Below are 15975 nucleotides of genomic sequence, written 5' to 3'. Positions count from 1 at the left end.
GTCTGAAGTGAAAGAAATAATAAGATAGTAAAATAAACACAACATAACAGATTTCAATTGAAACATTTAATGATAATGACATTTCGATTACAATTGCTTTCATTAAAAATAGTACACTTACAAAACTAAAATGTATACTCTGCCGATATCAATTTATGTAACCTCCATAGTGCTTCGTCAAGCAAGCACCGGCAACCGCTTATCTGAACATTGAAAACTGCAATTATTTCTATACCATTGAAACTAATATAAATATTAATTTTGTGTCATCGTGTATTGTGCAATGTTTCATTATAAAAATAGGCTTAAAAATAACGTTTTTGTTTTTACAATATTTAGCATACTAGATGATTTTTGAAAATTGATATAATATTATGAATACAGTACAAAATGTTACATGAAAACAGTAAATAGTATGCGCAACTAACTTTACTTAATTCAATTTATTTTGATATTGTTCAAATAAAAAACAAGCTTAGTAATTGTTTTCAAGTATTAGGCTACGAAAATAAAGCGTCAGTGAAAAAATAAATATGTTGGGTTACATAATATTAAAGACCATGTATACACACACGTTTAATACAACAACTTTATATTATAATAATAATTTGTGTTAATTTTAACAATTCATCTGCAAAGCTTTCCATTTTTATTCACAGTTCCTTGTTATCCGATAATAGTTTACCACGATGATTTATAATAATTATCTTCTATACAGACCCCGATAGCGTCATTGCTGCTAGTGATGGTGGTTCTAACACTTTGAAAGTACAGGCAGAAGAACTGTCTAAATTGACGTCTTCTTCTTGTACCTTCGATCGGGAATCTAAAAGTTTATATTGACCTTTAAGTTCATCCAATGTGGAACATCCTAAACTGTTTCGCCTAGGCCTGGGATAAAATGTTTCCACCGCGAGCAATGGTTTCGATTCCATTGAAACTGGTGAGGAGTTGCTTCGTACGCGATATTGAAACTCGGAGAACGTTCCCTGTGGTTGATCCGCGCTGCTCTTTCGCCGTTGTCGGTTAAGATTTGGTGACAGACTAGCAGCTCTAACAGTCGCTTGTATGTCTTCTTCACTGAAAAGTCCCTCTTTGATTGGTTCTAGAATAGCCGGACACGATCCTCTTCGGAGTCGTACATTTGAAGGTCGTGAAAGGAAGTTCTTACTTGTAGTCGGTGTTGGTGGTCTATTGATGTCATCTGCAAAAAGTAAAGGTTTCCACAATTTTGTTTCTATTGGTGATTCTTGAATACTGGTAAGAGACGGAGCACTTTTACGTCGGATTCGTGTAGTGGCTCCAACATCTAAATTTAAAAACACTTTCTGTTGGTTTGTGGGACTGTTAGATACCGATTGCTCGATCTCACCGGATTCAGGAACTTCTGAAACATTAACGCTGATTTGGTTAGTAGAAATAATGACGTTCGCGCTATTATAATCCATTGTGGCAGAAACCGATGTATTTCGTATATTTTCCAGATACACTCTTAAATAATAATACTTGCAGATTAGGTTTGCATTTTCAGCCTGACCACATCAACTCCCAATAATAGATATTCAGAAAGTCATTTCAACTGACAATTAGAAAAGAAATGTTATATGATCTACAATAATATACAGAACACGTGTAAATGATACACGCCCAGAGAGTTGATCACTATTAATGTCAATTATGACAAAATCTTATAAAATTGACATTGATATTGAACGAAGTTCATACAAGCGAAGCGTAGTCGTGTATATATATATATATATATATAACAGAACTCCAGCGTGATCACTCTTATTCTGCCGTTAGAATATCAAACAGGTTGTAACGGTAATAAATATAATATCGGCCGGTTCGTAACAATTTATGCAGATATAAAAACCGTAATTCCGTAAATTGCTAGCAAAATTATTTTCCTCATCAGTGTTACTGGCTAGTTGTCTTTAGTAAAGCACATTTATGTGAGAAAGGTGAATCTGTGTAAATCCAATAATAGGTAACAGGATATAAAAATACAGACACTGAACCGTTCCTTGATTCTTGTAACGCATATCATCAGCAATTGTCAAAGGTAGTAGGATCAACCTGAAATAAATAACAGTGAAACTAAATAGTAGCGTGCTGTTACAGTAGTACGACAGGTGTTGTTAAGTCGATACAGTTATCACATGCATAATTATTCAGCATCATATTATCGAAGGCTAATACAAGAGGTTATATATATAATATAATATTATACAGAAACAGTTATGTTATCTCATCAATTTATTCATATATACCCCCATGATGGAAAAGAGATAAACATACGAAAACTATTAAATTTAGGCGTATAACAATCAAAATAAATGTTTTTCTATATAATTCTATAATAAAACATTAGCAATAATATTTCAATTTGAGAAAAAAGATAGTATTTAACATATTCAATAATAGACAGAAATTAAAAAACGTGGAGTAAACCTAATCAGTTATTCATGCTCAGTAAAGATTAAAAACAAATTTGTGACTTATATATTTTTTTTATTGTTCAAATATCATGTTTTGTACTAATCACAAGTGACGTTATTAAGTAGCAATTTCGAAATAAGGCATTGTTGTTAGAAGACACTAATGTACAGTCATGGCAAGACCGTGAAAAGACTACAGATCTTCGGGAATATGTTTCAGGTTGGAATTACAGTAATTAATAGATGTATGTAAACGATAAGCATAAAGATTGTTCGCCAAAAACTAAGCTTGTGTTCCATTTAACCTTAAGGTAGTGCATGGTATGTTCAAATCTTGAATGTGGCATCACCTTTAGTGCGAATACACAACATTGACTGCACTACTTTATATATACAGTACATGTACATCATTCAGACACCTTAGATGACTTGCGATAGCCAGTCAGACTCTATCTAGTGGTAGCCGCAGAACCGGCTGATTATAGGCCAGGTTTTTAAAAAATGTTTTTTTTTTCAAACTTGTAAATCGCTTTACATGTTTAATTGTGCTATTAAATATTATATAACTCTCAATAGTGTATTACTGTGAAACAAGGACAGATCATTGATCTGCTGCTGAAAGCTGATAATTACCACTGATTCGTACCTAATCGTGTGAGGTAAATATTCTTTCTTAAATTAATTGATCTAGCGAGATTATCGCTTTGGTCGGTGAATACCCAAGAGATAGTATGATGATTATTCTGAGCGTATTGCATTCATTATAACTAGAATAAAAAGATATTAATATCAATTGCCACGGAGATGGTGTTGTGCTATAAATTATTCGACAATATTGTTTGGATAACGAGTAACATCCATCGAAACATGCATAATAAATTAGATATGCACTGAGAAGAAAGGTGTGCTCATCGCGAACATGGAGTAGCCATGTCGTGTACGACCTTTTACAATCTGCAGGCCTGTTGTACCATGGAGGAAATATATTGTATATTTGGTGTAACTATGAGTGAGACATAATATACAGTACTTCAATTGTAATTGAAGTACTGTATTGTAATTATTTTCAAATGCCTAAGCCTGTATTTACTATGAAATGAATAAATTCAGTAAATGAAAAGATAGATGTCTGGATGTGTTTAGAGAAGGTAAATATGTTTGTATGAAGTGGGAAGATCGATAACCGAAACACAAATAAAATATAAACATACGGGCTTGCATGGCAATGACTTATATTTTAACGTGTAAAATTTATTGTTATGACTGCCATTATCGTCATCCTAATCATAATTATTTATCCATATCGCATGTCACATCGTACAGGAATCACGTGAATTCCATTCATCATTGTAGCGAGAAAAAATCGCTCTGAATTCAAATTATATATTCTCCCTAACTATTAAATTGCAAAGATGAAAAGCTTTTGGTGTTTTTTTTTTGTACAAAATGATTTGATTATTTTCATTGATTAAGCTGATGAATCAGAACGGTATATTTTTCCATAAGAACGCGCTTATAATTTGACCTAATAATACTGTAAATTATCAACCCTACTTTAGTTTTTAGTGCTCTAGTAATACCGTGTCGAATGCCATGGCCAACGCCGTATCAATGGAGCCACTTATATCTACCGGGATTAGATTAATTATAATTTAATTGTTTTGTTTTGTGAAATAATGACTATGTTTTCCACTATCTTTTGTATATTATATTTCAAATTGTCTCCGTCTAGGCAATTCCTGTCCTACTTTTTTAACGTAGCAAGATAATCGACATAAATTAAATCTTCTCAAGATACTCGGAAGGAATCCATAATTGTTCTTTATCATATTTTACTTTCTGATTCGTGTTAGGTTGTAAGGGGTATGATAACCAACATAAAACAAATTTGTTATTATTATTTTATTATTATTGTATATATACAATTCAATTCAATTCAATTCAAAGTAACATTTATTTTCTTCAAATTAAAACAGTATACAAAATGGTGTAAAGAAAGGTAATATGATTGAAGAAGGCATGTTCAAAAAAGCAAAAAGCTTGTGACAGACATGCCCAAACAAAGACTAGATTTAAACAACACGGAAAAAGAAAATAAAGAAGTAACAATATATAAATTTACATAACATGGGTTAAACTAAATAAGAAAAATAACTAAAAAAATTATTTTGGTATAAATTAAGAATTATTCGTCTTCTTGTTACTCATCATTATAATTATTATCATCAAATGTAATATAATAAAAATTAATACTTGGATGTGATATATCTTTTAAGTTTAAATGAAAAGCTTTTCTTAGATACAGCATCTTTAATATTTGAAGGTAGTTTATTCCATAGTTTAGGTCCACTAAATCTTATGTTATATTGAAATGAGGTTTTTTTATGAAGAGGGATATGCATATCCTGTACAGTTCGAGTTCTATAACTGTGAAAAGATGCGTTTGGTTGGAATAAATTTGTAAATTGAGGTGGGTTTAGGGAGTTAATCGATGAGTAGAGAAAAGTACACTGTTGATGATAGTTAAGGTCTTTAGGGAGGAAAATAAGGGATCTGAGTGAGCTAGTGGTGGTGCACCTGATATTATTCGAACTACTTTCTTCTGTTTGATAAATAATCTGCTAGTGTTGGACTCATACGTGTTGCACCAAACTACATTGCAATAGTTTAAATATGGTAAAATAAGAGTACAATGCAAGGTATGAAGAATGTTTTTTGGAAGAAAAGAAGACAGTCTAAAAATGATACCAATATTTTTGGATATTTTATTTTCAATTTCTTTCATATGTTGCTTCCAAGTGATACCTGAATCAATGGTAACAAATTTCGTATTTTCAACAAGTGGAACAATATGTTCATTAATTTTAATATATCTATCATCAAGATTTACAGGTTTGCGAGTGTTTCGAAACATATTCACACACTTTAGTCAGTTCCTGGTTGACAACCGCAAAAAGTGACTGAATATTTGGATTGGTATAAAGGAGGGTAGTATCGTCAGCATAGAGGCAGAAAGAAAATAATTTAGAGGATGAACAAATGTCATTTATATATAAAGAAAATAAAAGTGGGCCAAGCAGTGAACCTTGGGGGACTCCACATGATATTGGTGTAAAATGAGAGGTAACATTGCTATATTTAGTACATTGAAATCTATTTGACGGATAACTTTTAAATAGATCATGTGCAGGTCCACGGATTCCATAAATGAATAGTTTAGATAAGAGAATGTTATGATTGATAGTATCAAAGGCTTTTGAAAGATCAATGAATGTTCCAATAGCAAAATGGTTTTTTTTCAAATGCATCCACAATACTATTAGTAAATTGTAAAAGAGCCATTGAAGTATCATATCCTTTTCGAAAGCCATATTGATGGTCAGAAAGAATATTGTGTTTTAAAATAAATTTGTATGTCCGATCATAAATGATGCGTTCAAACATTTTGGAGAAAATTGACAGAATGGAGATAGGACGATAATTGCTAACATTAGACTTGACTCCAGATTTATAGATGGGGGTTACTTTTGCAAGTTTTAATTTGTTTGGAAACACTCCTTTAGACATAGACAGGTTAAAAATATAGCAAAGTGGGTGAGAGATAAGGCTACATGTTTGCTTAACTATATTAGTACTAATATCGTCAAAACCTGGAGCCTTATTATTCTTGAAACATTTGACTGTGTTGAGTATTTCATTTTCGTCAACAGGGATAAGAAATAGGGAATTGAGAGTAGGGTTCGGTAAGTAGTCTTTATAATGTGTTGCATGTGATGGTATTTGACTTGCAAGGGTAGGTCCAATCTGTCCAAAAAACTGATTGAAAGAATTTGTAATTTTAATTGGATCATTTGATAATTCGCCATCACATTCGATTTGTAAGTCGGGCTGATTATTCTTAGGTTTATTCAATAAAGAATTGATAATTTTCCAAGTTCCTTTGATATCATTTTTATGCTGTGAGAAGGTGTTGTTAAAGTGATAAATTTTAACTTGTCTAATCAATGTGTTAAGTTTGTTACGGAAACGTTTATATTCATTTTTGTTTTTTTCAGATGGGTTGTGCAAGAAATTAGCATTAAAATTTGTGTTTATGTTTTGTGGATTTTAATAAGCCATCAGTCATCCAAGTCTTAAGTTTACGTTTCTTATTTGTTCTTTGTTTAACGTCATCACAATTGTAATATATGATTAAAATGATAGATAGATATGATTATTATATTACAGTAGTTGAACATTCTATGATGGTGAATTCAAATACCTTTCTAGACATAGAGAAGTTACATGTATATTTATGTTCTATGGTGCGGAACGGTAGTGAACACAAATAGGAATTTCCTCTTATTATTTTAGAACTATAGAGACACGTGTGTTTGTTGCAAGCTGATGTTACTTAAATACATTTTGACAATGATCTCATCAACTCATCATGAGTAATACCTAATGTTATTTAGTAGGTCGTTCAATGGTCTTTATCGTCTTTAAATCAATCTGTAACTTACAATAAAACAATATTAACCTGCTCGGTTTTCCATAAAACGAACACAAATATATTTCGCCTTCTGCTTAAGGATCTTATTTGCTTTTGTTTTTCACTTTTTCTCCAATTCCTTTCTATAACCATTCAAACAAATTCTATGCTTCATTTCCTCCTCTCAACACATGACCACTCTTTTCTTTGTTTGTCGTTCAATCACGTTTAATAAACTGTTTTCTTTTTTCTCTGAAACTTCCTCACTTATTACTTGCTTATTTACGATAGATATGTTTTTAATGTTGCGATTGACGTTCAACGCTATAATCACATAAAGTTATATTTAGTATTCTAGATGACGTCAGTAACAAAGAATTATAAATGTCAGATGCCGATAGGAATATAAGGATATTATTAAACGAACGTTTGACTTCTATAATTAGTATATAACGACATTTACTGTATTAATAATAATCCTGGCGAAATTACACTTATTTGTTTATTAAACATAGCTACTAAGAGTTTTAATTGGTAAAAAGTACCAATTAAAACAGAAAACTGGTATGTTGGTCTATCTCTATGGCCTTTTTGTCAACGTGGAAATAAAGAATCTGAAGATCTCACTCTATTTCTCTATAATGATACAAAAATGACTGTATCTGATGAATGACTTCTGATAGATCATCAGAACAAAAGATTCTATTCCACTGTTTTTGATAAATGACTTTTTACAGATCATCAGAACAGGGCATTCTATTTCACTGTATCTGATGAATGATTTCTGATAGATCATTAGAACAGAAGATTCCATTAGATCATCAGAACAAAAGAATTTGTATGATTTATTTCTTTTTTATTTTTAAATGCGCCTTGAGCACTCTGGAGTGGTATGTGCGCTATAAAAATCTTATTATTATTATTATTATTATTATTAAAGATTCTATTCAAGTGTTTCTGACAAATGACTTTGATAGATCACCAGAACAGGGCATTCTATTTTACCTTATCCGATGAATGACTTCTGATAGATCATCAGAACAAAAGATTCTATTCCACTGTTTCTGACATGACTTTTTACAGATTATCAGAATAGGACATTCTATTTCACTGTATCTGATGAATGACTTCTGATAGATCATCAGAACAAAAGATTGTAGTTCACTGTTGATGACAAATGACTACAGACAGATCATCAGAACATTCTATTCAACTGTTGCTGACAAATGATTTCTGGCAGATCATCAGAACAGAACATTCTATTCCACTGTTGCTGACAAATGACTACAGACAGATCATCAGAGCAGGACATTCTATTCAACTGTTGCTGACAAATGACTACAGACAGATCATCAGAATAGGACATTCTATTCCACTGTTGGAGAAGAATGATTTCTGGCAGATCATCAGAACAGAACATTCTATTCCACTGTTGCTGACAAATGACTACAGACAGATCATCAGAGCAGGACATTCTATTCCACTGTTGGTGAAGAATGATTTCTGACAGATCATCAGAAAAGAACTTTCTATTCCACTGTTGCTGATATGCTGATATCTATCAGATCATCAGAAAAGAACATCCTATTCCATTTGACAAATGACCATTAGATCATCAGAACAAAAGATTCTATTCAAGTGTTTCTGACAAATGACTTTGATAGATCACCAGAACAGGGCATTCTATTTTACCGTATCCGATGAATGACTTCTGATAGATCATCAGAACAAAAGATTCTATTCCACTGTTTCTGACATGACTTTTTACAGATTATCAGAATAGGACATTCTATTTCACTGTATCTGATGAATGACTTCTGATAGATCATCAGAACAAAAGATTGTAGTTCACTGTTGATGACAAATGACTACAGACAGATCATCAGAACATTCTATTCAACTGTTGCTGACAAATGATTTCTGGCAGATCATCAGAACAGAACATTCTATTCCACTGTTGCTGACAAATGACTACAGACAGATCATCAGAGCAGGACATTCTATTCCACTGTTGCTGACAAATGACTACAGACAGATCATCAGAATAGGACATTCTATTCCACTGTTGGTGAAGAATTATTTCTGGCAGATCATCAGAACAGAACATTCTATTCCACTGTTGCTGACAAATGACTACAGACAGATCATCAGAGCAGGACATTCTATTCCACTGTTGGTGAAGAATATTGATTTCTGACAGATCATCAGAAAAGAACTTTCTATTCCACTGTTGCTGATATGCTGATATCTATCAGATCATCACAAAAGAACATCCTATTCCATTTGACAAATGACTTCTGACAGATAGTGACTTTAGGACAGAACATTCTATTATTCTAAATGTTGCTGACAAATGACTATTTACGAGAGATGCACACTTCAGGACATGTAAGCAATTGTCGTTTTGTTAGAGCCTTTAGCATTGCCGAAAATCATAGATTAGTCAGAATATCCATGTCAAATGAAGAAATTGAAGATGTCTGGAAGGCAGCATAGAGTTACTGGCAGGTTAATAACTAGAGCAACATGATTTGTATAAACTGTAGCTTATTAGGCGTTATACAAGCTGGATTCTCACGATGGTAACACTGCGCATTTTTTTGCCAAATAACAGGAATGGAAAATCTTACACAAAATTGAACGGAACAAGTTTGAATGTAGCATAAAGCTGTAAGATGCCAGATATTACTTTAGGGATGTTTTTTTACAGGATAGTTTAGGGTCTAGACAGTTGTCTGTAAATCGGGAGGTTTTCGCATCGTCGTCTTTTTGCAAAAATCTCAGACAATTTTCTTTACCATTATGGGTGTCGCTTTAAACGTATCGATTAAATTTTATCCATTGCATATTATACACATTTTGCGCATGTGCACAGTAGTTTTGCCATCCAGTCCGGCAGTCAAATACTAAAATGTGCAAATAATTTACATTGGCTATTTATATTCGTAGTGTATGCTGTAATTGCACGTCTTCCTTAACCTTGGATTGTGCCGGCTGTCATTGAAAACACGCAAGCAATGATTCTATTTAAAAATTAGTTTTGTCTTCTGATTCTTTTATCTACAGTAATACTACTACTACTACTTATCGATTTGCCCTTAGGTACACGATGAATATGCCAACACAACAACAAGGTAATTTATCTTCAGTCGGATCCAATTATAAATTATTTATCAAGCAATCTATTTATTTAATTGAATCGTTTTATAAGGCCTATTTTATGTAAATAATAATGATTATCATTAGGGTCTAAATTGTAATATTGTTGTAGAGATAGAACATCTCATAAATGAAACATTTTTTTGGAGAACAATATTTTGAAAGCGGTGCATTTTAGTACAATATGCAGACTTTTCCAGAAATTGAAATGATCGTAACGAAGGAAACTTTTATCATACGTTTTTATTACCGATTAAGCCTATAAAATAAAAACAAATTTTATAGCAGTCATTAGAAATTACATCTTAAAATTGGTTGCCGTGCGGAATTGTTTGTGCTTAATAATCGTGATAAAACGTGTTTTTGTTGAGAAATTCAGTTATTAAAGGCTTTCGGAAATGTAGTGTAATCTTGCTTCGAAATTGCATATACATTATATTTTCCATTAACCATATTATCTATGTCTCTTTGATATATATTTTTTTGTTATGGTAAATATATTGAGAAAAATTTGACACTGTTTATGTACGTTCGGCTACTGTTTTATCTCAAGGGAATGTTAATGTTGCAACACGTTGATGTTATTATTCGCTCTGGGACAAATATAAATGACAGTAGTATTTATGAAACGAAGTCTATATAATCATTCGCTATAATCTACGTGATACTAACACATTACTAAAACATTTTTGTGCCGATCGTAAATTTGAAAAAAAACAAACTTTCTAGACAAATATGACGTTTAGTCAACAATTGTCAAATACTTATACCAGGAAAGAGTATCACGGAGAAAATATTTTTCAAATCTCATTCATCTACGATCTCTGAAATAAAATGAGCGAAACAAATATTGTGTCCGATGACCGTTTGAGATAGTTACATGCGCGTCCTATCAAATTCCTATTAAATAGAAACATTTTAATTTCGATCGAATACCGTATAGTACCCTCTATGCTGTCGTTCTAAGAGACAAATGGGACTATCGATAATACCGAATAAATGTTATCAAATTATCTACCTATAGCGGATGAGTAACCTAGACGCTTGCACCAATTCTGTTTTGTTGTTGTTGCATTGTGGCCGTCTCCGTTAACCCTTTTAGAACAGAATAAACTGTCTCCTTGATAGGGCCGGATGTCCCACAGAAATGGAGGGCCGGATGCGGTGGGGTTAGGGATCTAACTTATGCCAATGATGGTGGCTGTATCGGACGCAGCTTTTCACGTAGTCAACCGGAGTACACACTGTCACGTGATTGATAGTCCGTGAACTTTTATTTTTACATCGTAATCCTAAATATTAGTATCGATTTTCATTTAAATTTACGTAATATGTTGTTTCAGTCCATGCCATTAAACGCAGTCAATTCCGCTACAGACTAAATGTCTGAACTTGCTTGAACTTTAAAACGATTTTGATAATAGAGGGTCAATTGAGTGCCGTATTAAATATTGAATACCATATTACCTTAAGCTTGGTTCCCACTTGCAACGTAACGTAATGCAACAACGTATTGACGTAAAGTGCTTTATTTCGTAATCACAAGTGGGAACCGACGACGCGCGCAATGCTGCAATCATCGCAGGTTTGATTTCACGCAGGATCGAGGGGGAAATACAATTATTGAAAGGGCGTTTTCTTACGTTGCGTATAGGTTGCGTTACGTCGCGTCTCTAGTGGGGACCAACCTTTTAGTCCTACTGTCATTCTATTATTATAACATTTTCCATTATTTAACAAAACGGCATCGTGTGAATCTAGTTTTAATCAAGGACCATCTCTTATATTTTGCATTGCTTTATCTTACGTCTTCCATATTATAATGCTTGGGTTTTCATAAACGATTTAAAGGCTTTGAATTGACAGCGACTAAAGTGGCGTTTACACTCCATATCCGTATTCTACATGTTGTTGTGGATTAAACTCAACACTAGATACGATAATTGCAAGATTGTTATCGGATTTTCATCAATACCATAGCTAATCGGGTACGTCTCCACCGATCTGATATTTTATATTACGGTTAACTGAAATGAAAAAGTAAAAATATATTGCTTTAAATCCAGGACATTAAGGTGGATACAGAATCTCAATTTAATGAATACTTAAAGTGCTACTAGAGAGAATCGTAAAGTTTTCTTATAGCTATGAATGATGGATGTAATATGTATGTATTAGCGCGAGGATTGTGTTACATTTAATGCCAACTATTAGATCAGTGTTTTTTCTTCAATTTTGGAGATAAAAAAATGACAGAAGCTCACATTTAACAAAAACATTGACAAGTTTTGGGTATTACATTTTAAAGATCGGATTTAAAACAAGTACTGCAATACGGTGTATTTTAGACAGTACTGTATTATAAGTGGACTGTGAAATAACGTTTAATACTAATAATAATAATAATATCCTGAATTTATATAGCGCCTGACGTTGTGAAACCTCTAAGCGCTGTAGGCGGCCTATATAAACAAATGCGATAAAAGGATTTCCAACCATTCCACACACAAAAACCAAACCGAAGTAAGGGATACGGCCTTCGTCGCTAACCAGGGATCGGTCTAATTTACCACTTTTCTCTTAATATTATAGGGTACTGTCTTATGAATGAATGAATGAATGACTATACAGATGACTGCAGCAATCTATCTGTGAAGCCTTTGGGCACAACCGGGCATTATCGTATGATGACGTCATGTGTTAACATTATTTGAATGGGAAAAAAAACCTCATTCGTTTTATTCATATAAATCCCAATTGTGTTATGTTCGAGTAAATAATCCATATCAACAGTGTACTCAGATACAATGACCCTTTGATACCTCATTCAACTGGAGGAATATTATACATTACGGTATTACAAACAAACTGAGAGTGAGGAATATATTTTAAACATTGTAATATTTATATTATTAATGATTTGCCGCTAGCAAAATGCTAAGAAGCTTTAAAAATATGCTGATTACTTTTTAGAATTCAATTAGCGATAAATCCAACAAACGAGAAAAGGTTTAAATTCATAGGATTAATTATCGGTAGGTAGGCTGAGGTTTTATTTATACAAGCGTACGTATACGCACAAAAAAAAGAGAAATAATATTGATTCAGATCACGCGGTTGTTAAACCTGCTGGATATTATTTTGTACATTGTACCGTGATCTTATAATATTATAATAAAGACAGTTCTACCTTTTCTCTTATTCGCATTATGCTTACAAGACTCTGTTCATATTGTAGTAGTGTACAATAAATCATAATATTAAAAGGATAACATGTAAACGTCTATTCTTACTTAACTTTACTCATAACGTCACCACTTGCCTTATCAACATATCATGATCATCTCTTTATATGACACGGGTAATTATGACCAAAATATACCGTAGCGTTTTGAATTCATTCTCTACTGTATCTATCTATGGTAATTACTGTGTGATACATGTATCACATTTGATGCTTGTATTATGCTTTATACTTTATTTAATGGTCTTGATACAGGTGTCACATGTAATACAAATATTACACGGTATCACAGAATGTGTCTTGATACACAAATGATACAGTAGGTAAATTTACAAATAACCGACTACTATTTCTTTGCGACACGATTAATTATGCACACAACGCGTACCATAGACTTTTTGAATTTAAAAAATGTATGTAGATCTATTAATATACAACTTATTACAGTATTTTCAATTTTTATTTTCCAATAAACCCCATACTTAGGCCTAAATATAAAACACTGAATCAGATATCTATCCAAATGATCATTTGGAGAAAAACAATTTTAATTTGTCTTTTTTTATGTAAAAATAAAGACCTGACCTATCGTATACAAATTTATTTAATGTGGAGTAAAATGTAAAACCTTTGGAAATTCCTCCAATATTGAACCAATTAAATTATTTCGAATCACTTAATTATTAAAAACCATTGCAAAACACGTGGATATTTGAATTAATAGTAAAGTAGTCGTTATGTTCATTCAGTGAAAACTAGGCCTATCTATCTAAAATAAATATGTATAATAGTATAGCTTACATTCATTCTTGTATACTCCATCAGCAACAATATTCGTAATTCGACGGCGATTAAAAGCATTTGTTTACTTCGAAGCCAAAGTGGCATTAAAGGCGGGAGCCAAAGTACAATTCAATTGTCTGCTCTTTGAAGGTTTGTTTATATTCTATCAATTGTTCTTCACTTCGCAACCTTTATGCCAGCAATTCTCTTCTGACGATTCTGGTTAGTATAGCATGATAATTGTAAAATCGCGACAGCAACGTTGAAAAAAAGCTCTACGGCGCATGCGTGTACGAATTGATTAAAAACCTGTTAGTGGCGGTATTTATCGCTGTTGGTTTTAATTGAATAAAATAAAAATAAAAATAAAGGAAGCTGATCCGAAGCCTACTCTATTGTGAGCATATTAACTCTGTCGCGGAATCCTTTAATCTAAATTAAATCGGACAAAAATAGCAAGCATGATAATTAATTTAAAAGCTTCTCGACGAAATCGTTGCCCAATGTTGTTAGCTAAATCATTCGTGTAACGTGACATAGAAATGAATCCAGCCAAACATTAACGTGGTTGTACACTGGTTAACGTTACCAAATGGCATGTAATAATGTTCGCCCAGTATTATAATTCACTAATAATAATTATACGTAAATTATGTTAAAATCCAAACCACGGAATTACTTTTGTAATTTTAAATTTCACTCTTCCCTGATTTAACTTCATTTTTTTCCAGAATATATCTACGTTCTCATCTATTTTGTTATCTATTAATTATGGAGGTTATACCTCCATGAATTAATGTTATTAATCTATGGATTTAGCAAAAGTAGCTTTTCCATAAATTAGGAAGAAATTATTACTTTTTAACTTGGTAGGCCTCAATCATTTTCTGTCTTTTATTCCTGATTTTATTTTACAAATAAAGATAAAATAAATATTCCGTTACTTTATTTTGAAAGACATGTGACGTAAAACATGATATGGTTCGGTGTGGGTAAAAAAAATAAATTTCGAAAGAACGTTCATGTATAGGGCGCAATAATTACAGAATTAATTAGTGTCCAAATCAATTATTCGGTGTGTAAGCCAGCTAGATTATCATCCGTTACACTCCCAAATTCTCTCAAAATTACGAATGGCCCCCAGTGAAAATGGCACTTTATATAAATGGGCCTTTAAGATGCATTCGGGCTTAGTAATTCACCCGGGTATAATAAGTTGGTTGGTTACCTTAGCAAATATAGCGAATTGTTCATGAAATTACTAAGCCTGACTATGTCTCAATATGAGGCTTATGTGGCGGCGCTGTTATTTCATGAACGAATCTTGAAATTAGGGATATTATATCGGAAATGAGATTTTAAAAATGAATTTCTTTCATGAATATTAGTGCATTAAACAACTAATCATCTTATCAATTTTCATCAAAAACCAGAATGAAAAATTCTATTAAGACAGATTTATTTGTAAAATGCTTTCCAAGAAAATGTTACCAACAAAAATATAAGTTGTTCGCTTGGTTTCCGCTCTGGGACGTAATACAATAACGTATACGTAACGCAAGTGAGTTGACCAATGACGATAATTTATCGCTTGTTATTGGCCAAATTATTTGAGGTTACGTCCCTGTCTTGTGACCAAGGGGCACCACCAAACGTGAACAATCCATTAAAGTTAATAAAAAACAGATAAACTTATTTAATTTTCCTTAAAACCAGAATGAAAAATTCTATTAAGACTGATTTATTTATAGACATTGTAAAATACTTTACCAGAAATTGTTTGCAAATAAAAGGAGAAGCTTTTCGACAGAAGAGGCACACCGTTTATGGTTTTAAAATGTCTTCAACTTCCCATGTTGAAATGAATAAAAAGCCGC

The 15975-nt window shown here is 32.4% G+C and overlaps 1 protein-coding gene across 1 annotated transcript; it reads right to left on the bottom strand.

Moving 5' to 3' along the window:
- Nucleotides 1-100: 100 nt before the first annotated feature.
- On the bottom strand, nucleotides 101-14300 carry LOC140056582 (uncharacterized). The gene is made up of 2 exons (XM_072102006.1): nucleotides 14117-14300; nucleotides 101-2079 (listed from the first exon to the last, which is right to left on the bottom strand). Exon 2 carries the CDS (start codon nucleotides 1446-1448, stop codon nucleotides 711-713), a length of 738 nt encoding a protein of 245 aa, XP_071958107.1. The 5' UTR covers nucleotides 1449-2079; nucleotides 14117-14300; the 3' UTR covers nucleotides 101-710.
- Between the last annotated feature and the right edge of the window lie 1675 nt (nucleotides 14301-15975).

Source organism: Antedon mediterranea, chromosome 8 (assembly GCF_964355755.1).
Source record: "Antedon mediterranea chromosome 8, ecAntMedi1.1, whole genome shotgun sequence".
NCBI lineage: Eukaryota > Metazoa > Echinodermata > Crinoidea > Comatulida > Antedonidae > Antedon > Antedon mediterranea.
The sequence above is the reverse complement of the archived record's forward strand: the minus strand, read 5'-3'. Positions and strand labels throughout refer to the sequence as shown.